Source organism: Desmodus rotundus, chromosome 1 (genome assembly GCF_022682495.2).
Source record: "Desmodus rotundus isolate HL8 chromosome 1, HLdesRot8A.1, whole genome shotgun sequence".
Taxonomy (NCBI): Eukaryota; Metazoa; Chordata; class Mammalia; order Chiroptera; family Phyllostomidae; genus Desmodus; species Desmodus rotundus.
Window position 1 is genome coordinate 130913771 of NC_071387.1, and position 24295 is coordinate 130938065.

The 24295-nt window shown below is 39.8% G+C and overlaps 1 protein-coding gene across 3 annotated transcripts in view; it reads left to right on the forward strand.

Annotated features, from left to right (window-relative positions):
* The first annotated feature begins 1776 nt into the window (after nt 1–1776).
* GRAMD2B (GRAM domain containing 2B) overlaps nt 1777–24295 on the forward strand; it is a 105283-nt gene continuing 82764 nt past the window's right edge. The window contains exon 1 of one of the 3 annotated variants that reach the window (XM_045204586.3): nt 1777–2044. In XM_045204586.3, the coding sequence (XP_045060521.1) occupies nt 1803–2044 (242 nt within the window). In that variant the 5' untranslated portion in view covers nt 1777–1802. The remainder of the gene's footprint in view (nt 2045–24295) is intronic. The other 2 variants (XM_045204585.3, XM_053910785.2) reach the window with 2 other exon arrangements.

The following is a 24295-nucleotide window of genomic DNA, read 5'->3' on the forward strand; positions in this document are numbered from 1 at the left end:
CTAAGTGAGGCACTGCCCCCAGTTAAAATCCACCCCTTCCTGGGAGACAGTAACATATTATATTTCATAAGTTATTAATATCTGTGCTGATTAGACTGTTTTGTTTCACAAGCAGCAGAAACTGCCTTGCAGGTTATTGCTGTTAGGTACGGTGAAGAGTTTGTTTAATCTAACACTTTATTACAACTTATTTAATGTCTTTCCAACGTCATTGCAATCGCAGCCTAGAAGTAAGGGAGAAAGAGAAACACAGATGTGGCACCGTCGAGGAAGGACATGGGGAGAAGCTGGGTGTGGCATACCATTGGAATCAGCAAGACGGCACTGGGAACGGTCACGTTTTCCCCAGTACTAAAGGGGTCCCTGGGGTACAGAGTATTCATTGTAAAACAAGGAAAGTCCCAGACATGCTGGGAATAGTTGCCCAATTAGCCACCAGTAACATCTCACTAAACAGCGCTTTGTCTAGTTTCAAAAGTATGCTTAGAGTCCACTGTACACAGAGCAGCACAAACCTGTCCCTAGCAGTTATCAGCTGGTTAGAGCAAAGTGCTAAAGAGGCCAAGGCTAAAGGTTTCATTTTCCAGGAAACTTTGCTCTCTCCCACAACCAGAATCTGTGTACCTCACTTAAGCCAGCCATTCTCCCGTGTCACTGACTAATGACAGGGGAAACAAGGAAACAGCATAGCTACTTGGGCCAAATCCTTCCCTGATGCTAGTAACATTGGGGGACAGACTCTGATGTTTTCCTTCTGCATGAATATCAAGTGATCAAAAAACAACACATAAAGAAATTCATTTCTCAACTTCCATCTTAAATGGGTTCTAAATAACAGCAACAATAATACAGGGGTGGGCAAAAGCAGGTTTACAGTTGTGAGTACATAAAACACAGAGGTTATTCTTGTGTTATTATTTATTATTATTAGCCTGCTTTTGCCCACCCCAGTACAGAGCCCATCTGCACATTTCCACAACACATTCTCCTATATGATTTCATCCTAATCCTAATCCCGGGAGCTAGGCAGGGCAGACTGGAGCTCAGCAGGGTTGGGATCACCATGGTTACCCAACCAGCCAGCAGCAGTGAGGGCCCTGGAGTCAGAGTGTTTTACTGTTTGCCTTAGTTGTTTTGATACAGGTCACAACCTCCTGTAATGCAGCAAAATATACAACATTTAGGGTCCCTTGAATTTATCCCTATTACTTCCGTAAGAACCCCCAAACTCTTCAGGTCCCAAGGACCAAGCCACACAGCCATAAATCTCCTGTGCATCTGGCCAAACACGCCCCCCAGGGTGGGCTGATTACTCCCCACCTGTGAGAAGACATAAACACACCCACATTCTTCACCTGTTGATCCAGCCGAGGGGACTAGAAAAAGCACCTCTGCTTTTAATGGTTAGCTACTGCCATTTTCTGCACCTCATTGGTTTTTGCTTTTTTGTTGTTTTGTTTTGGTTTTTGCTGTTCCTGCAGCATATTTATATTGTATATTTTTCCATTTCCATTTACCTGCGTACCCTCTTCCACCTCCACCCACCCCTCCCCCCTGCCCCTCATCGTTTTAAGCCTTTACTTTTCCATAGACTTTTCTGCCTAAGTCCACAGAATTGTGTGGTCCTGTTAGTGACCTGAAAGCTGAATTTCCCAAACACGTTTATTTTTCCTTCAAAGCAAGTGTGGGTAGGGTGAAAACCACCCTGTGTCATACTTTTATGTTACTCATTAACTAACTTCAAAAAAAAAAAAAAAAGCCTCAGCTAGATTAGGAGCCATGTGAAGAAAGAGCTTCCTGCAATGCAGGAACCGAACAAAGCTAAAACGCAGACTTTCACATTATTGGGGAGATTCGGAAATGAGCCTGTGAGTTTATGTTTCGACCTGGCATCCGACACGCGCGCCATGGGGAAGAGAAGGCTGGGTTCCAGTGACACGGTGTTCCGGTTTGAGGTTCCCGGCTGCCCCAGCAAGGCCGGCGCGGAGGCCCCGCACAGCCCCGCCGACAGCCCCAGCCCCAGCCCCGGCTCGGCGTTTCCCAGGTGGGTACCTCCCGTCCGTCCCACGGAGGGCTGCTTAAGGGCTCCTTCCTCATCCCCCGAGGTAGGGATGTGCCCAGGGGAGCGACAAGGCGCAGCCTTGGCGTCTGGGCCGGCGGATTAAAGGCTGCATAGCAAAGGATGTGACCTGAGCAAATAGAGCTTTGCCACTATGAAGGGAAAATCACTGCTAGTGCCTTTTTTGTACTAGATAACTAATCGGTCATACAGTTCCTCAGTTCCTGACTCACTCTCAGGTTCATAGGAAGAGAAGCCATAATAGAACCAAAAACCTTACTTCAGTGTCAAAGTTACCTGTATTAATTATTAAAATATTTAAATATTTGCACTTTTTGGTTCTCTACATTAAATATTAACATAGCGCTAACTCTGCCGTGGCTCAAGTATTTACCTTGCAGAGATTTACAGCAGCTGCGCCCAGGCTCCGAACATACCCTTTTTAGCTGTGGGTATGAATACCTACAGCCACACCGCTCCAATAATTACAGGTTCCAGTGAAAATTCATTTATTGGCTCTGCATTCATTGTTTCTCATTAGAACCATCTAGAACTTATAAAAGGTAGACATCAAGTGCAAGTGGAAATCAATCACAAGAGAAGTTTCTCAGCCAACTCTGACATGAACTTCAATGTGCCTCTCAGGTAAACTTCCAAGTGAAGGCAGAAGGGTGGCCTCCATACCTCAAGTTCAATTTCACATTGCAGCATATCCGGAAAGTGATCATCTGTCTTATTTTTTAATCGTTTGAAATAGCTCACACAAAGCGGTGCTCAAAATTAGAATGTTTAAAAATTAAATAGGAAGGAAAGAAATCCCATTTTATGTAACGATATTTACACATCACAATGCAGGTTATGAATACAAATTAAATAATTTTAATAAGTAAGAAGTTTTAGAAATCAAGAGTCTGAATTTATGCAAAATGTTATCTAATACCTATTTTAAAGTTAACTTAGTTTTTCCATCCATCATTAAAATGAATCTACTTAGCTTGCATTATTTTCATATTTTGTTGAAATTCAAGTATTCCTCAAATCATTTTGTCTGCTTAATCCATATCTTCTGAAGGTTTTGGTGTAGATTCTTTTTGGAGCTCAGGCTCTAACCAGAAGAAATTAAATTAAATTAAAATGCATAAATAAATGAATTAATTAATTACACAAAATATATTTTTTGCCATTCATAATAATTTTTATTTTTCAGTTACTATTGGCATATAATATTATATTAGCTTCAGGTGTACAACTCGGTGACTAAACATTTATATAACTCACAAATTGATCACCCCAAAAACCTAGTACCCATCTGACTCCATACATAGTCATCACAATATTAGTGAGCATATTTCCTATGCTGTACTTTACAGCCCCATGACTATTTGCTAAGAAGTACCAATCTGTACTTCTTAACCCCTTCACCTTTTTCGCCCATCCCCTTAATTCCCCCTTCATCTGGCAACCGTCAAAATGTTCTCTGTATCTGTGAGTTTGTCTCTGCTTTGTTTGTTCATTTATTTTGTTTTTTAGATTCCACATGTAAGTGAAATCATATGGTATTCTTTCTCTGACCGACTTATTTCACTTAGCATAAATAAATATAACACATATGATTTAAATAAGTATAGATAAATAAATAGAATAAAAATAAAATAAAAACCTTCGTCAACCTAATTCAAGCCTCTTTCAAAAACAACCCAGGCCTATTTCACCAGCATATTTAAATATTCAATATAAAAGCTCTATATTAAAATTTATATGTGTTGTTTTAATGTATATGAGAACCAACCTAAAAACATTACACATATCTCCAAACAGTTTGGGCATTGGAGGACTTTTAGTCTGGTTGAAAGATCTATTTAATATATTGTGTATACAACCACTGAAAATAATTCGTAGAAGCATTCAGGCACATGTTGGTTAATTATGTCAGCTCAAAAATAAGAACAGGTGAGCACTTCTCTTGACCTTCTAAATAAACATTAAGAATTTTTGTGGCAGTTGTAATATCCCATTGTCCTTTTCAGGAAGAAGAGCTAATAACATCTACTCTCAGATTAACTACAGATGTAATTTATGCAGTATCTTTTGTCCATCATTCAATTCAACAAAATTTGCGAGTGACTGTTACATGCCAGGCTCTGTGGAAGGCACAGGGGGCACAATCATGAACAAGCGAGACCTAGCTCCTGCCCTTGTGAAGGTTGTTCATGTCGAAGAGGCAAAACAACTCATGCATACATGCATACATATATATTAATGTAATCCAACATGCATGCGTGTTATTGTAGGAAACACATACAGGGCTGAGAGAGAGTGAGAAGGAGAGGACCAATATAGATGGGGTGACAAGTAAGGGCCTCTTAAGGAAGTGGAATTGAGGCCAACTTACAGGATGAAAAAAGAGCTGACCATGCAATGCTCAGGAAGGCGCCTCTCGCTCTGAGTGGGGGAGATCTTGTGTCTTGCGGAACCTGGGGACACTGGCACCCAGTGAAATTGTGGAGATGAGCAGAAGTTGGAGGTGTTTAGAGCTCTATGCCAATTGCCATGGGAAGCCACTGGGGTTTAGAGGAAGAGAGTATCACCTGTGGTGTTCCCTTTAGAAGGGCATTCTGGCCGCCCTCTGGGTTATTTCCAGTTTTTCACTCATTCAAGCAATTCTGCATCTTGCCCATGTCTGTAAGGTATGCACCTAGGAGAGGAACTGCTGAGTCACAGATTATGCACATGACTAACTTTACTCACTATGGCAAATTGTGTTCCAACGTTCTGGGCCATTTATGCTGCTACCAGCAGTGGCTCCCCTGCCTCAGCAACAATGGCATTGTCAACTTTCTAATTTTTTCCATGGTGGAGGGTGTGAAATGGCATCTCGATGTGGGTTTAATGTGCATGTCCCTTACTATTACAGGAGGACCATTTTTTAGTGTGTTTATTGGTCATTTTCATTTCCTCTTTTATAGAAAGACTGCTTATAGGCTGAGGACCTTTTGGGGCAGGAGAGGGGGGAGAAAGATTACAATCTTTTTCTTATATTTAGGTAGTTTTTAAAATACTCCAGATTCTGACCTTTTGTTAGTTATGTCTTGCAAATATTTATTCCAGCCTATGACTTGTTTGTTCATGTTCTCTATCATGTCTGAGTTTTTATTTTTAACTTACCCATTTATTAATTATGCTCTTAATGACTTGTAATTTCTGTGACTTGTTTAAGAAATCCTTTCCTACCCTGAGGTCATAAGAATGCTCTTATGTACTTTTTCTAAAACTATGCTTCCCTTTCAGACTAGGATCCTATAAAGGACTTGGAACATAGTTTGGGAGTTAGGGGGCATCATTTTAACTTTTACATGGATAACAAATTGTCCCCCATTACTTACTGAATAGTCTTTCCTTTCCCCATTAGTCTGCAATGCTAGCTCTGCCATCGGCACTATCACTTCATAAGAAAGGCTTTGTTATCTGATGAGACTCCTTACCTAATTCAGAAGTGGTTGGCTACTCTTGACCCTTTGCTTTTCCATTTAAATTTTAGCATCAACTTATGGAATAAGACTATTTTTAGTTGAAATGGCATTGACTCTGTTGCTCAATTTGAGGAAATTTAACATTTTTATGGTACTAAATCTACCTATTCATGCACATAGTATGTCTCATTTATTTAGGTCTTCTTTAATGTCCTTCAATAAAGCTTTAAAATATTCTACCCAAAAATCTTATATATCATTTATTCAATTTATTGTAGGTACTTCAAACCTTTGTTACCGCTGGAAATATATTTTAAATTGCATTTTATTTTGTTGATATTGTACTGACTGTAATTAAATTTCTAAATTGATCTTATATTCAACATCCTCACTAAATCTTCTTATTCATTTAATAATTAATTTGTAGAGTAGATGAAGTTTTCTTTGTAGACAATCTTACTTGAAATAATAAAAATTTTATTTTTATTTTTCTGATCTTTACTCCCTTTAAGTCTTTTTTACTTTATTACACAAGCAAGGAATTCCATTATAAGGCTGAGTATAAGTAGTAATTCCAGGCATTCTTGTTTGTTTTGTTCTTAGGTTTTAAGGGAATGCTTTTAACATTTTAGATTTTATCATCCGTTCTCAGGTTAAAAACAGTTCCCTTCAAACTGAGGTTTTATAAGAAGTTGTTAAAACAATTGAGTGCCTTCCTGGCCCCTCTGAGATGATCCTCACTTGAAAATCTTTGCCATTCAGGGTAGGGGGAGGTAGCAGAGGGTAAAGGGGGTAAATGGTGACAGAAGGAGGTGTGACTTGGGGTGGTGAACACACACTACAATCTGTGGATGATGTGTGATAGAATTATACACCTGAAACCTATGTAATTTTATTAACCAATGTCACCCCAAAAAGTTCAATGAAAACAGAACCTGTGATCTATAGAAACCTTTAAAAAAAATAAAAAGAAAGAAAATCTTTGACCTTAGTAATGAGTACAGTACCTCCTCATTCAAAATTCACAAGAAATCATCAATTCCCAAAATATAGAGAACGTCAGGCGGTCCTGAAAACCATGAATTGCTGTAAGCTTTATTAGCAGACTGAAACAGGCTCTGGAGAATTAGTGGTTTCCTAAATTAGTCAGCAAACAAAAATCAGGAATATTTATTGAATTACCTAGCTGATTTTTTGAGAACTACTGCACAAATTAGCCATTAGACCTATTGCTTTTAATAAATTTGTTTTCTTAAAATATTTCATTTTAGGGTATCAGTTGATTTCAATTTTAGGCAAAGATGAAAGTTTCCCAGTGGTGCTAATGTGAAGAATGGGGAATTATGGGCTTTGGGGGCACAAACGAAGTCCAAAATAGCAACCAAAGAAGCCAAAAGTGAGGCAGCCATAAGCTGGAATAAGAGAGCAGGGTGGGACCAGCCCAGGCCTGCTCAGACTCCCTCTGTGCTCTGCTTTGGGAACCATGCCAGGCTGTAGTCAACAATGACCTTGGCAGTTCTAAGAAGCCTTGTACTCATCGTCATGTCTCCACTTAGTGGCTCCAATGAGTCTGCTTCTACTCCTCTCCTCTTCCAGCTGCCACCAGTGAGTGGGAGAGGAAATATTTGCTCTTCTTTCCTGCCATTCTCCTCTCCCAAACCCACTTTTTCTCCTTTCTTCTCAGCCAAGCCCACTTCTGCTGTTAAAGGACAACAGCCCTGAAGACTAAGAACACGTGGCTGTAGTGCCATGACCCATTTCACTAAGTAAGCCCCTGGCCTCAGCTCCTGTCCACTGGCGCTGTAGAGATATGGGTGATGTTTAGAGGCTGGAGGGAGGCTGAATTCTGGGAAATGAACTTCCTTCTCCAGGAGCAGGGATGAGGAGGGAGCTATCAAAAACAGCAGGACTGTCTTAAGGGGATATATGGTGGTATCAGTCCTGAACGTGGAGCAAGTATTTCAGTGATTGGGGTAAATCTGTCCTGAGGGCCCTCGGTCAGGGTGGCAGGACCGTGAACTCTGCAGAACCGCCGAGTGGAGAGTGAGGGGCGGCTGTCAGCAGGCAGACAGAAGGAAGTGCATCAGGATGTAGTGAAATGGGGCTGTAGATGTTAAATTAAGATGAGGAGATAAAATACAGAGGAGCAGGCCTCTTTGATAGGAGAGTTAGAATTTTCCCAGCAGGAGAGAAAAGAACTTCGCAGCAGCTATCTTTGCCAGGAGAAAAGAGCCCTACAGTCCCTTTCCCCAGTTTCACCAGACGCTGCCCACAGTCCACTTATACAGGACACTCAGTATTCTCTCCATATATATGCTATGTCCTGTCATCGGGCTTTTGAACATACTGGAAGCCCACCTTGACTGCCTGAAAAATTTCCGTTTGTCTTTCAAGACGTACCTCCTGAAAGGTTTGGCTAACTTCCCTGTGGCCTCCTTCTTTCACCCCTCAGAACTAGCAGCCTTTTCTTATTTGTTGGCCCATTTTCCCATCCAAACCACTTATCCAAACATACTGCCATCAGGGGCATATTTATTATAAAGCCAATGAAGCTCAAGCTTCCACCCTCACTTACAAAGGCCCCGTCCAAGGCCCTGCAGAGTCCCTGGCAAGTTGTTCACATAGCCATACGTTTTCACAACTTTTCAGACAATACTCTAACTGCAATTATGATTGCTATCTCTCTACACTCTGAGGATCCCTCTATCACACTTTCTGTCCAGTCTGGTAGCCAGGGGCATTTTTGACATTCTGAGCTAACGGGGGTTGTTTGGAGATACACTGAGTTGGGGATTAGTGAAAGATATTTATGTGATTTACGATCATTTCTATGTGCACGTAAGTTACTGTCAGGCACCCTGGCCTCCAGGGATACTCTCTGCATCCGCTAAGCCAATTTGCCCGGCTTGCTGACACGGAAGTGCAGATGGTCCGTGACGTGAATGTGTCCCACCAGTGCCGTGCTTCAGCAGCATGTGGGTAATGGAAGAGAAGCAAGACTGGAAAGGTATGGGGCCTATTCCAGTCTCCTCAAATTCTTCCGATCACCAGACGTGTACACTGCAAGTGTACACATTCTCATTAATGCCAAGTCAAGTCCTGTTAGGACTATATACCCCAAAATGCAGCTGACATAATTACAGTTACGGATAAGATTTTTGTGCTAAAATTGCACGATTTATCAGAATTCCTCTGTTGATGGGGCCCAAACCCAAGGAATACTTCAAACAGCCATTGCCTGTGTGGGTCACATGGCAAATCACATCTCAGCATTACATTAGCAAGAACAGGTTTAAGTCTGAAAGAAAATGTCCACCTTATCAATAAAAAATAAGCTACTTCCTAGAGAAAAGACTATCTTTTTTTCACTTTATTAACAATATTACAAAATTATTGCCATATAAGGAGACCAATTAGTACCAGCTAAAAATTGTAACGAAATATCATAGGTTAACATCAGGCAGTCAGTTTGTAAGAGTCGCTTTACTTTTCTGGACTTGGAGATGTTTATGGCATTTGTCAGCTTTGATCTCTTCGTTCTACACAAATATTCACTTTCGTGCCTAATTTTTTATTCATAATTTACCTCAAAGAAGAGCCTGAAGTCTCATAAGCTCCAGGCCCAGAAAACCTGGACTGGCCCCCAATTCTAACTGCTTCAGTGCCTGTGTTCTCCAACGGGTCTGTGCCCTTTGTGCCTGCAGGGTCTGGCACAGGCCATGGGCCAGTAGAGCTGATGAAGGGGCAGGTGATTCTGCCAGCCTGTAAGCCACTGCCTGGTACCAGTCCCTCGATTTTGGCAATTTTGAAAATATACTTGTAGGAAAACTAATTTTACAAAAATGTTTTTGATCAGTGTTCACTGCATATTTTTCAGAAAACATAAAACTGGTTTTTAAAAACAAAATTTAATAACCTGTGCCTTTATCTTTGACTCCGTTTTTAAATGAAATTTTAAAACCTCATGGAAATCTATTTTGGATGAGATCAAAAGCTATTTCAAGTAACAGATTAAAAAAATCAATCAACTTCATTTACATGACACCATTTTCTCTCTCTCTCTCTCTCTCTCTCTCTCTCTCTCTCTCTCTCTCTCTCTCTCACACACACACACACACACACAACCAGGCAAGTGTAACTGAACTGAAAGCTGTAGGAGTTGTAAGTATGAGCAGCTACATGAGGGCACATTGGGAACCCCTGCCAAGAAGTACACGTGTGATGAATGAGGGTTTCTATATAACCCAGCAGTAATAATAATAATAGTCTCTTCCATTTGCATGCTGGCTTACTCATGGGAACTTTTCACAGACGTGACCTTATAAGCCTTGGTGGCTTTTCACTATGGTAGATGGATTACGGAGGTTATTCTCTGCACTGTTTAGATGAGGAAAGCAAGTAACAGAAAAGGAAAATAAGTTTCCTGTTGTTTCTGTAGGGCAAAATTAAGACAAAATTTAGTGCGAGTAGTGAATGCACAGCCAGAGACATGACCAAAATAGCATTCAATTCCATTTACCAAGTTATTCACCTGGCTTGGTTTCAAATTATTTGGGCTATTTCCAAAAATCAAATCCATCTTCAAGGGTCATTTAATTCAGTTTCTTCATCTCACCCAGGGTGACTTTTACAACCACAGAGGGGAGGGACAGGGTTTCAGAAGTAGTTATGCTACTCTGTTTGAAAGAACAAGGTTAAGGAAACCTCCCTGAGATGCTCAATTTTATGCTGGCTCATTATGTGATTTTGTGGGTTTCATTTAAATTTATCTGGAAAGGGGCAAGGGCACTTGCCCTATGTGCATTTGAGAAGTGGTATATGACGGGGTCCCTGGTGAGCTGGCTCAGCTGGTGAGAGCATCGTCCTCATACACCAAGGTTGTGGTTTAACCGATCCCTGGTCAGGGCACATACAACAATCAACCAAAGAATGCACAAATAATTGGAACAACAAATCAGTGTTTCTCTCTCACATCCCGCTCTCTCTCTCTCTCTTCCCTCTTCCTCTCTAAAATCAATAAATTAAAAAACAAATATGATGGGTAATTTCATTCAACAAACAGTTATGGAATACTTTCTAGAATCTCTGTGTAAGGATGCTAAGTATAGGGAAGGCTGTCTGGTGTATACATCTGGCCTCATCACTTACCGGCTCTGGGATCTCTCTGTGCCTCACTTTCCCCAACTGCAAAATGGAGGTAATCATTGAGTTGTGGAAAGTATTAAGTGAGGTAACATGTAAAGTGCTTGGCACACAGCAGATGCTCTACTGCTTGCTGTGGTTATGACACGGCAGTGGGGGAGAGCCACAAGTGGAGTAAGTAAGTGGCTGAAGACCCAGCTCCTGCTTCCACGGGCTCCAGTCTCAGTTGGTGACAGACTGACACCCAGGCTGCTATAGAAGGCAGACAGTGTGCATGCACTCTAAAGATTAAGTGATTAGCCTAACTCTTCCAACTATAATTTCCTCCAGCATGTTTCCTATTTATATTTATGCTGCAATGCTTTGATCTAGAAATAAATCTAGCACTTTTCAAATACTGCATGGAACAAAATAAAGTTGGCCTAATGTGAAAACTAATAGCTGCCAGGATGGTACTGGAGAAAAAGAAACCTTCTATTGTACTCCCTCCAATGAGCCCACAGGGGCAGAACAAGGTGCCATGAGCAAGCCTTACTCCAAACGTGCTCCTGCCGAAGCAGAAAGAAGCCTGGAAGTAGCACTGGTGCAGTCGCAGATGTGTGTCCACTAATCTCACAGGGTTGTCCCTTGGACTCCGAGCTCAGAGGACCGTTGTGACCTGGTCGCTCTTCACTTGCCAGCCATGCACGTAGTTCCAGGCTTTGTACCTTCTTGCCTACAACGCTCTGGCCGAGTAAATTCTGAGCTGTCCTTGAAAACTCAACCAGGTATCACTGCCTTAAGACAGCGTGCTTTGACACCAATCTCCCCGTCTCCGGGCTCACATTATACCTTCGCCTCCACTGCAGCATTTCTCACACACCAAATCACGCATCTTGGATTTCTTTTTCTGCACTCTGCTGCCTTTTGCTTCCAACACATCACTCAGTACAGTTCCTGGCACAAAGTACACATCGATAAATGTTAGATGGAGGAAGAAATGCTGGTGGGCGATGGATAAATAAAGAGCTCCCCTGAGTTGACAAGCAAGGCCCACCCTGCTGGGGTTCTGCTGAGCTCACCCAGGAAGGCCGAAGCTCAGCAGAACAGGGTGCGCCAGTGGAGGATTCGCCTGAGCCAGGGACAACAGTTAGTGGCAAATTCAGGTGACAACTCAGACCTTCTGACTCATAATCCAGGGCCTTTTCACTGTTCCACAGTGTTTTATTATGAGATCTCAACTGATAATTGCCTTGCTATGGTGTCACGTGTTTTATCTTTGCCATTGGGAAAAGAGAGTGGGGAAAAGACTACAAGGAGCAATGTAGGCTGAACTTTCTGTTTCCATAAATTTAAGCATAAACTCAATTTTAACTTCATTTCACATTGAATTAAGTTTTAAAATAAACTTAATTACTGTAAAATTGAATTAAACTAGATATGAAAGAAATAAGAATTTAATAGAGCATTGATTTTTTAATTATATTTTATTGTTTATGCTATTACAGTTGACCCAGTTTTTCCCCCTTTGCCACCCTCTAGCCAGCCTCCCACCCCTCCCCCAGGCAATCCCCACACCAGTGTCCATGTCCATGGGTCATGAATTCATGTAAGTTCTTTGGCTACTCTGTTCCCTATGCTGTACTTTACATCCCCATGACTATTCTGTAACTACCAATTTGTACTTGTTATCCCCTTCATGTTTTTTCCCACCCTGCCAACCCCTGCGCAGCTGGCAACCACCAAAATGTTCTCTCTATCTATGATTCTGTTTCTGTTCTTGTTTGCTTATTTTGTTTTTTAGAATTACTTGTTGATAGATATGTATTTATGCCATTTATTATTCATATTTTTTATCTTCTTAAAGAGGACCCTTTAACATTTCATATAATACTGGTTTGGTGGTGATGAACTCCTTTTCTTGTCTGGGAAGCTCTTTATCCCTCGATTCTTTTTCTTAATAATTCTTTTATTGCTTATACTATTACAGTTGTTCCAATTTTTCTCCCTTTTCCCCCTCCTTTTGCCCTTCCATTCTAAATGATATCTTTGCTGGGTAGAGCAATCTTGGCTGTAGGTCCCTGCTTCTCATCACTTAGACTATTTCTTGCCAGTCCCTTCTAGTCTGGAGAGTTTCTTTTTGGCAACCAGCTAACAGTCTTATGAGGGATCCCTTGAAGGTAACTAAATGCTTTTTTCTTGCTGCTTTTCAGATTCTCACTTTATCTTAAACTTTGATATTTTAATTTTAATGTGTCTCAACGTGGGCTTCTTTGGGTGCATCTTGTTTGGGACTCTCTGCACTTCCTGGACTTAAGTGTCTATTTCCTTCATCAAGTTAGGGAAATTTTTTGTCATTACTTTTTCAAATAGGTTTCCAATTTCTTGCTCTTTCTCTTCCCCTCTGGCATTCCCATGATGCGAGTGTTGTCATACATGAAGTAGTCCCAGAGGCTCCTTAAACTACCCTAATTTTCTCAGATTCTTTTTATTTTCTTGTTGTTCTTATTGGTTGTTTTTTGTTTCCTTATATTCCAAATTGCTGATTTGATTCTAGGCTTCATCCACCCTACCATTGATTCCCTATAAATTGTTCTTTATTTTAATTAGTTTATTCTTTGTTTCTGATGGATTTTTTTTTTATGATGTTAAGGTCCTCGTTAAGTTCCTTAAGCATCCTTATAACCAGTGTTTTGAACTCTGTATCTAGTAGGTTGCTTTTCTCCATTTTGTTTAGTTCTTTTTCTGGAGTTTTGTTTTATTCTTTCATTTGGGCCATGTTTCTTTGTCTTCTTATTTTGGCAGCCTCCCTGTGTTTGTTTCTGTATATTAGGTAGAGTTGCTATGTCTCCCAGGCTTGGTAGAGTGTCCTATAGGGTCCAGTGGCCCAGCCTCCCCTATTACCCAAGCTGGGTACTCAAGGTACCACCACTGTGTGAACTGTGTACACCTTCCCATTGTAGTTGAGCCTTGATTACTGTTGGCATATCCAAGGTCAGCCACCTACTGTGTTGTGTCTGGGGTCACACAGCGTAAGCTACCAAGCAATCTGCAGATGGCTGCTACTTGTGCTGGGCTTGGAGGTGCCCAGGTGAGGCAAAATTGTGAACCTAGGCTGACTGCTGCTAGTGCTGGGCCTGGGGCCACATAGGAAAAGGTACGGGGCTTACTGATGCCAGATGATGCTTGTTTGAGAGGATTTAGGAAAATCTGAAGCGTGGGCCAAGAGAAGCCAGCCACTCATATGGAAAAGCCGCTGGAAACAGCTTGGGTGGACCCAAAAGTTGTGTGGGGCAAGAACTCAGGGAATCACCAGGGCAGGGCAAACAGTGTGAGCCAGGATGATGGAATCTCAGATATGGTGCCCACCTGCTGGCTCCATGGCTTTGTAGGGGGAAGTCTCAGAAAAGGAACATTGGCCTGTGCTGCCATTTCCATCTGGGAGAAAGTTGTGCCCCATCTCTCACCCTGATGCCAGACAATTCAGTTTCTCCCTGCATGACTCTGATGCCTTTCAATCTGCTGCCCCCATGCTGCAGTTCAGAGGAAGTGAGACCTAGTATGTCTTTGTATGGTCCCTTTAAGAGGAACTGCCTGGAATTCCAGCAGTTTCTGTCTTCCACAGCTTTAATCCCTGCTGGTTCTTACAGCCAGGGGTTATAGGGACTTCTCTTCCTGGCCCTGGAGTCCTGGGCTGGGGACCCAGTGTGGGTCTGGGACTCCTCATTCCTGAGATATCCCTCCCGATTTTTATCTACCACATGTGAGTGGGGACCAGCTCGTTTTGTGTCTCCCCCCTCCTATCATCTCAGTGTGGTTTCCTCTTTAATTCTGTAGTTGTAGGACTTCCATTCAGCTCAATTTCTGTTGGTTCTGAATGATGGCTGCTCTTTAGTTTAGTTGTAATTTTAATGTGGTTGTGCAAGGAGGCGAGTTGTGCTTACCTGTGCTGCCATCTTGACTGGAAGTCCTCTCAACTTTTAATTTCATAAATAATCCCTCACACATGCCACAAACTTTCACATCCTCATACCTCTAGGCTTGTTTTCTCTCTGCCTGGAATAATATTTCCCTCAAGTAATACTTAATCAACAGCATGGTGCATTTTTACAGTAGCCTGTTCGTTTCACAGGTCAGCCCTGAGTGTTCAGTGTGGAAGGGAACACACGAGGGTGAGAATACCAAGAAAGGGGGATCCTTTGGGGCCACCTCAGAGGCTGGCCACCACAGAAGCTGCCCCATATTTGCACCAAAACTGACCCATATTTGTAACCTGAAAGGCAGTATATGATGACCGGGCAGTGTGGTCTTAGAGTTCTCACACCTGTACTTGAATCACAGCTCCAGCCTGTGTTGTGCCACCTTTGTCCAGTTATTGAATCTTTCTAAACCCCAGTTCTCTCATTTGTAAGGTGGGACAAATATGGATAATCCACTGTGGCTGGCAAATAGGGGCACTCAGTCAGGAAGTGCTAACTACCAGTACAGCCACAAGGTAGGTGAAGTTTCACCACAGAAACACATTGGCAGTCATAATCCACATAACACTGTGTCAGACTCCAAGGGTTTTTTTCCTATTTGTTTGAATATCCACATACACTCTTTTATAACTTATAAATGTCTTAGTGAGGGCTAAACATGGGAGTGGGGGAAGAAGCTAAAAAAATTCCTCTTACATATTTGAATACATGCAGAGACATGAGGACTTTACATTCCAAACCTGAAGAGCCAAAGGGCTATCAAACTATTTCATCTCTCCCATATGGCTAAACTCTATATTGTGATGACCTTAAAGAAACACAAAAATAAGTGATGACCTTAAAGAGACACAAAAATAAGGTAGGGGCCAAAACTCACTGGTACTGAGCTAAGTCGCTTTCTCAAAACTATAGCTCTTCTGAAAAAAGAAATGTGATGATCTCTAGAAAAAAAGATAGGTTCAAATGGTCAAGCTCTGTTTCACATTAAAATGAAACATTTTCCCAACAGTGCTACTGGTGTACAAGGTTGAACAATGTTCTGTACTTAGGAATTTGAGACTTTGTGCTTTGTCTTTGTTGTCAATTTCCCCAACCTTTGTTTCTTCTCTGGCAAAATAAGAATAAAGAGACTGAGAGGAGAGGCTTTTTCATATCTGACTCAAAATATTATTTCTCCAAATGCATGTACTGAAAGTATAGTGGAAAGCACCCAGGCCTGACCAGGACAGCTTCTGTGACCTGGAGCACATGGCTGACTGTCACCTTCTCCTCACCTCACAGAATGGAGTGATCTATTGTGAACAGGCATTTTCCAGACAGTGGGGAAATAAAAAGGAGAAAAAAAAATCAAATGAGGGAATATACATAAAGTCTTCAATTACAAGCTCCTTATGGGAGAAAAAATGAAGAATTATGTTCAGGTAGTATTTTATTCTTATTCTGATGGTATTTTTTAAAAATCTACTTTAGTTGCCTAGTGAAGTGGTAAATTACCACCAAGCTAATAAGGCTGCAATGCCGGGGCCTATCATTTGGATGAACCTCTTTTTAGTCAATATTCATCGTTCGTACCTAATTTTGTATTGTTTTTCTTAAAGAAATCCCCCGTATTATATAAGCTTCACGCCCTACAAAACTGAATCTGCTCCACTTGCTATTGTTAACTTAAAGATACATTTTTCAACCAAGACCAATTTTCTAATTATCATCAGTATTTCTTATTAGGAAATGGGATAACTTACTAGCGGTTAACAAATCTATACAAGAAATTGTTATTATAGTATGAAAGGTTATGTCCAAAGTGACTGATTTCTGGAAAATACGGAAATGAAATGTATCCCATAAACACTCATATCTTTTGGCACATCAATATTGTCATTGTACAACATGACCGTAGCATAGGAACCATGTGAAGTGCTTAGAAAACTACCACCCATATAAGCACTATGTAACTGTTACTTGAAACACCTCGGGCTGACTTCTAACTTGGGCTGTCATCTCACAAATCGCTTTATCAACCTGCATAATGATTATTTTTTTTCCCATTTTAACCCACTGTCATTCTCCCATTAGTGACAACATCTTGCTTCTAGGTCACCCATTGAATCGCTACATTTATAGTGGAAAAAAGATTTATTCATTTTGTATTCCCCTAAAGTGTTGTGATCCCTAAGTGTTTTTTGGAGGGTGGGGGGAGTCATTGCAAATTGAGATAGGAATAATGAAAATAGAAAACTGCTCAGCTTAAAGTAAACGTTTCACAGCATAGGATTATTGTGTGTTATTTTTCAAAATGATTTTTCATATTTGCTAAATTATCCACATTGGGAAATATAATTATGCCAATTATTAACCAATAGTTTAACTTTTGATGATGAATAAAGTGGCAGAATTTTAGATTGAGTTGTTTAAACAAAAGTTTGTTTATAAAGGCCTCTTTCTATTAAGTATTAATAAGGTTATCTCTCTGGGAAGGTGCCTTGTTTATCAGGCCACCTGCCATGCAGTAGCAGACTTAACAGATGATATGACTTTGAACTTTCACCACTATCTAAGTGTATAATCATAGAACTATTAGTTTCACTGTGGCCATAAACTACTCTGTACCTGTGAACATAAAATGATTGGGTCATTAGTATGAAAGTTCCAAGAAACTGCTGTAAAGCGTGGTAAATATTTAACTGAAATATCAAGAGACCTTTCTTAAAGTCTTACTTCTAAGTGACAGGAGTATTTTTAACATCCAAGTAATTGTATAAATGGCCCTTAATTAATTATAATAATAAGCACATACTGTAATGAAACATCCAATTATGCTAACACCACAGTTTTTTGGACTAGGGCTTATTTTTGCATCACAAAGAGCAACAGCATTGTTTATTCCTGAATTCAAAAGAAATAAAATTCTGCCCTGGCCAGGTGGCTCAGTTGGGTGAAGCATCATCCAGTATACCAAAAAGGTTGCAGGTGGATCCCCAGTCGCGGCACGTACAGAAGGCAACTGATCAATGCTTCTCTCTCACATCCATGTCTCTCTCTCTCTATCTCTCTACCTCTCCTTCTCTCTCTCCCTCCTTCCTTTCTCTCTAAAAACATAAATAAATAAGTGAGCAAATAAATGAATAAATAATAGCCTTGTGCGAGGATTTAAAATAAAAAAGAGAAAAAAATTCTTCTGTGTGCCTATCAGGTTTTTTCATGGTGCCTGAAGGCTACATAACCATAAGCAAAGTTCTAGTTTTATGTAACTTCAACAACCTTTCAGAAATGCACAGTGAGAAATAGAGTGATGATTTTAGTTCCACTAGGTAATTGTCATTAAGCCCAGATTTCACTTCACAACTTCTTAATAGCAATGACAACACAGCATTTATTAGCTGTCTACTGTGTGCCAGGTACATGAGAAGCTCTTCACAAACTCGCTAACTCAAACTTCACAATAACTTATGAAACAGGAACAGTTATTACCCCATTTTCCAGCTAGAAAACTGAGCCTTAGAAATATTAAATATTTAATCCCCATGACAGAAGAGCTGGACTCAATCTTAAGACTCTAAGGCCCATGTTATTTCTATCTTGCTCTACTGCAACTCTTCCCACCTCTAATCTCCTTCCATCACGGAGTAACACATTGGGCTAGTGAAAGTAGACCTCCTAAAGTAAACGGGGTGATTAAAATCTGACGTGAAAGTAGGATATGACACCAAAGGAGTGAACTAAAAAAGAAATAAGTAAATTGGACCTCATCAAAATTAAAGACAAAGGACACCATCAAGTGAAGGCAATCCACAGAATGAAAGAAAATATTGCAAAATATTTATCAGATAAAGGTCTAGTATTTATTTGATGTGTCTAGTATTTAGAACATAGAAATAATTCTTACAACTTAATAATAAAAATAAAACACATTTAAAAATGGGAAAAGGATTTGAATAGCTTTTTTCCCAAAGAAGATATAGGATGCAAATAAGATATAAAATGGTGCTCAACACCATAGTCCTCACGAAAATGCGAATTAGAGATCCAAGACGGCAGGGGAGTCAGTGGAAGCCACACTCACCTCCTCCCAGGACCAATCTGGAATTATAACTAAATTGAAAAGAAATCATCCTGAATAACTAACTGAACACTGGCTAAAGAGAAGCCTTATAACCATGGAGACACAGAAGAAACCACTTACCCACAACGAGACTGGTAGGGAGTGTGGAGGAGGCACAAGAGGGCTGGCTAGGATCCCACAAGTGGCAGCTGAAGTTCCAGAGGGATATTTCAGCAGCCAGGGGTTCCCCCTGAGAAGTGGGGAGTCTAAACCCCAAGCTGTGGCCCCTGGCCTATAGCATCAGAGCTAAAAAGGAACCCAAATAACATCCATCTGTGAAAAGCAGCAGGGTTTCTGACTGCCAGGGACAAACAGCCAGAGACACAGAGAGCCTCTTACAAGGCCAAAGCACAAAATTTCATTTGTAGCCCCTTACCCTGGGCTCCAGCAGAGGAAGGGCAGAGTGAACTAGAAACACTTGAGAAGAGTCTGGTGTTGGTGGCTCTGGGGAGAGAACTGAAAGAACAGCTGCCAGGATCCCTGTGCTGAGTCATTCCCCATACAGGAGACGCCATCTTTCTCAGGCAGAGCACTCTTCTCCAAATGACATCAGCCTGAGGGGAAGCAATAGCCCCACCTACAGGAATTACTCTGCCCCAACCTGTGATGCTTAAACCAGACTGCTGATTACAGCTTAAGGCTATATTGTTGATTAGTTTAACTACTAAGGCAGAAAACACAAAGAAGCAACCAAAATGAGAAGACAAAGAAACAGACCCCAAATAACAAAAGAAGAACTAGAAGAACTAGATGAAATGGAGGAAAGCAATTTATCAGATAGAGAGTTTAGAATGATTATAAGGATACTCAACAGCATGAAAAAAAGACATAGAAACCATAAAAAAGGACCAGTAAGAAATAAAGAATGAAATATCTGAAATAAATAATACACTGGAAGGCATAAACAGTAGGTTAGGTGAAGCAGAGGATCAAGGTAGTGATTTGGAAGACAAAGTATTAAAAAACATCCAGGCAGAGCAGCAAAAAGAAAAAAGAATGTAAAAAAATGGGGACAGCTTAAGAAATATTTTGGACAACATGAAGCATAACAACATCCACATTATGGGAATACCAGAAGAACAGAGCGAGAAAGGGATGGAGAACCTATTTGAAGAAATAATGACTGAAAACTTTTAATCTGGTGAAGGAAAAAGAGACACAAGTCCAGGAAGCTCAAAGAATCCCAAACAAGTTGGACCAAAGAGGCCTATACTGAGGCACATCGTAATTGAAATGACAAGGATGAAGAAAAGGAGGGAATCCTAACAGCCACAAGAGAAAAGTATGTAGTTACCTACAAGGGAGCACCAATTAGACTGGCACCTGATTTCTCAACAGAAACATTTCAGGTCAAAAAGGAGTGGAGTGAAATAGTCAAGGTGATGAAAAGCAAGGACCTACAACCAAGGCTACTTTACCCAGCAAGGCTATCATTTAAAATCAAAGGAGAAATAAGGAGCTTCCTAGACAAAAAAAAAAAAAGTGAAAGAAGTTTATTAACATCAAACCAGTACCACAACAAATGTTAAAGGGCTTGCAAGAAGAAGAAGGAGGAGGAGGAGGAGATGAGGAAGAGCAAGGGAAAGAAGAAGAGGAAGAGGAGGAGGAGAAAAGGAAGAAAAACAGAGGAATAGGGTTGAACAATAAAATGGCACTAAATATGTATCTGTCTATAATCACTTTAAGTGTAAATGGCTTAAATACTCCAACCAAAAGACATAGGGTAGCTGAACAGATAAGAAAACAAAACCCATATATTTGCTGCCTCCAAGAGACCCATCTCAGATTGAAAGATACACATAGTCTAAAAGTATAAAGATGGAAAAAGATATTTCTTACAAATGGAAAGGGAAAAAAAGCTGGGGTAGCAGTACTTATATCTAACAAAATAGACTTTAAAACCATGGCTATAGTAAGAGTCAAAGAGGACACTGCATAATGATAAAGGCAAAAATCCAACAAGAGGACATAGCCCTAATAAATATTTATGCCCCAACCTAAATATGTGAAGCAAATCTTGAGGGACATAAAGGGAGAGATCAACAGAAATACAGTCATAGTAGGGGATTTTAATACCCCATTGACTTCAATGGATAGATCTTCCAGACAGAAAATCATCAAGCAGACAACAACATTAAATGACCCATTAGATCAAATGGATTTAATTGATATCTTCAGAGCATTTCACCCCAAAGCAGCAGAATATACATGCTTTTCAAGTTCACATGGAATGTTTTCTAGGATAGATCACATGTTAGGACACCAAACAAGTCTCAACAAATTTAAGAAGACTGAACTCATATTAAGCATCTTCTCTGACCACAATGCTACAAAACTAGAAATCAGTCACAAGAAAAACACTGAAAAACAGGTGAAGACATGGAAGCTAAATAACATGTTATTAAACAATGAATGGGTCAACAACAAGATCAGGAAGAAATCAAAAGAATCCTTGAAACAAACAAAAATGTGAACACAACAATCCAAAATCTGTGGGACACAAGGAAAGCAATTCTAAGAAGGGAATTCATAGCATTACAAGCCCATCTCACAAAACAAGAAAAAGCTCAAATAAACAATCTAACTTCACACTTAAAAGAACTTGGAGCAAAAAACAAAGCCCAAAGTGAGTAGAAGGAAGGAAATAATAAAGATCAGAGAAGAAATAAACTAAATAGAGTCTAAAAAAATGACACAAAAGATCAATGAGTCCAAGACCTGGTTCTTTGAAAAAATAAACAAGATTGACAAAACTTTAATCAGATTCATCAAGAAAAAAGAGAGAGGACCCAAATAAATAAAATCAGAAATGAAAGAGGAGAAATAGCAACTGGCACCAAAGAAATATAAAGCATTGCAAGGAAGTATCATGAAAACTATACACCAACAAACTGGACAATCTGGACAAGATGGATACATTCCTAGAAACATACGATCTTCCAAAACTAAATCGGGAAGAATCAGAGAATCTGAATAAGCAGATTATACCTGATGAAATTGAAGCAGTAATCAAAAAATTCCCAACAAACAAAAGCCCTGGACCAGATGGCTTCACAGGTGAATTTTACCAAACATTCTGAAAAGAATTAATACCTCTCCTTCTTAAACTATTTCATAAACTTGAAGAGGAGGGAGGCTCCCAAACACATTTTATAAGGCCAGCATTATCCTAATTCCAAAACCAGATAAAGACACTGCAAAGAAAGAAAATTATAGGCCAATATCACTGATGAATATAGATACTAAAATCCTCAAAAAAATATTAGCAAACCAAATATAGCAATGCATCAAAAAGTCATACACCATGATGCAGCAGGATTTATTCTAGAAATGCAAGGTTGGTACATTTGCAAATCAATAAATGTGATACACTACATAAACAAAATGAAGGATAAACACCATATGATCACATCAATAGATGCAGAATATCATTTGATAAAATCCAGCACCCATTTATGATAAAAACTCTGAGCAAAGTGGGAATAGACAGAACATACTTAAACATAATAAAGGCCATATATGACAAACCCACTGCCAGCATCATATTCAATGAGCAAAACATACAAGTGTTCCCCTTAAGATTGGGAAAAGACAGGGATTCCACTCTTATTCAACATAGTACTGGAAGTCCTAGCCATAACAATCAGACAAGAAGAAATAAAAGGTATCCACCTGGCTGGTGTGGCTCAGTGGATTGAGTGCTGGCCTGAGAACCAAAGGGTCACAGATTGGATTACCAGTCAGGGCACATGCCTGGGTTGCCAGCCACATCCCCAGTAGGGGGCGCGCAATAGGCAACCACACATTGATGTTTCTCCCTCTCACTTTTTCCCTCCCTCCTCCCCCTAAAAGTAAATAAATAAAATCGTTAAAAAAAAGAAAGAAAAGATTCAAATTGTAAAGGAAGAAGTAAAACTGTCATTATTTGCACATAAAATGATACTGTGCATAGAAAACTCCAAAGATTCCACCAAGGAAATAGTAGAACTGATAAGTGAATTTAGCAAAGTAACAAGATACAAAATTAATATCCAGATATCAGTTGCATTTTTTAAATTGCTTTATTATTATTCAATTACAGTTGTCTGATTTTCTCTCCCCTACTCCCCCCACCCCACGGTTGCATTTTTATATGCCAATAACAAACTAACAGAAAGAGAAATTAAGAAAACAATCCCATTCACAATTGCTACAAAAAAGAATAAAATACCTGGAAATTAACATAACCAAGGATGTAAAAGACCTGTATATCGAAAATTATAAGACAGTGAAGAAAGAAACTGAAGAAGATACAAATAAGTGGAAACACATATCATGTCCATGGATAGGATGGATTAACATCATTAAAATGTACATGCTACTCAAAGTCATCTATAGATTCAACACAATTCCTATCAAGATTCTAATGACATATTTTACAGAACTAGAACAAATATTTCAAAAATTTATATGGAACCACAAAAGGTCACACATAGCAACAGCAATCCTGAGAAAGAAGAACAAAGTTGGAAGAATCACACTACCTAACTCAAACTACACTGTAAGACCACAGTCGTCAAAACAGCATGGTACTGACATAAAAACAGATACATAGGTCAATGGAACAGAATAGAAAGCCCAGAAATAAACCCACAACTTTATAGTCAATTAATATTTGACAGAGAAAGCAAGCACATACAATGGGCTAAAGATAGTTTATTCTTTAATCTTTAGTTTATAAATGGTAATAAGTGGTAGTGGGAAAATTGGACAGATATATGCAGAAAAATGAAACTATACCACCTTCTTACACAACACACAAGAATAAATTCAAAATGGATTGAAGACTTAAATGTTAGACCCAAAACCATAAAAATCATAGAAGAAAACATAGGCAGCAAAATCTCAGACATTGCTCATAGCAATATTTTATCAGATATATCACCCCAGGCAAGGGAAACAAAAGAAAAAATACATAAATAAGACTACATCAAACTAAAAAGTTTTTGTACAGCAAAGGAAATCATCAGCAAAATAAAAAGACAACCCACAGAATAGAAGAACATATTTGCTGATAATTCTGATAAGGAATTAATACCTAAAATTTATAAAGAACTTACAAAGCTCAACACCAAAAAAACAAACAACCCAATTAAAAAATGGGCAGAGGACCTGAATAGACACTTATCCAAAGAGGACATACAGATGGCCAATAGACATATGAAAAGATGCTCAATATCACTAATCATCAGGGAAACGCTAACTAAAACCACAATGAGATACCATCTCACACTTGTCAGAACAGCTGTCATCAATAAATCAACAAACAACAAGTGCTGGCAAGGATGTGGAGAAAGAGGAACCCTTTGCACTGTTTGAGGGGATGTAGACTGGTGTAGCCACTGTGGAAAGCAGTATGGAGATGCCTCAAATAATTAAAAATGAATCTGCCTTCTGACCCAGTGATCCCACTTCTGGGAATATGTCTGAAAGAACCCAAGACACTAATTCAAAAGAACATAGGCACCCCTGTGTTCACTGCAGCATTATTTACAATTGCCAAGGTATGGAAGCAGCCTAAGTGTCC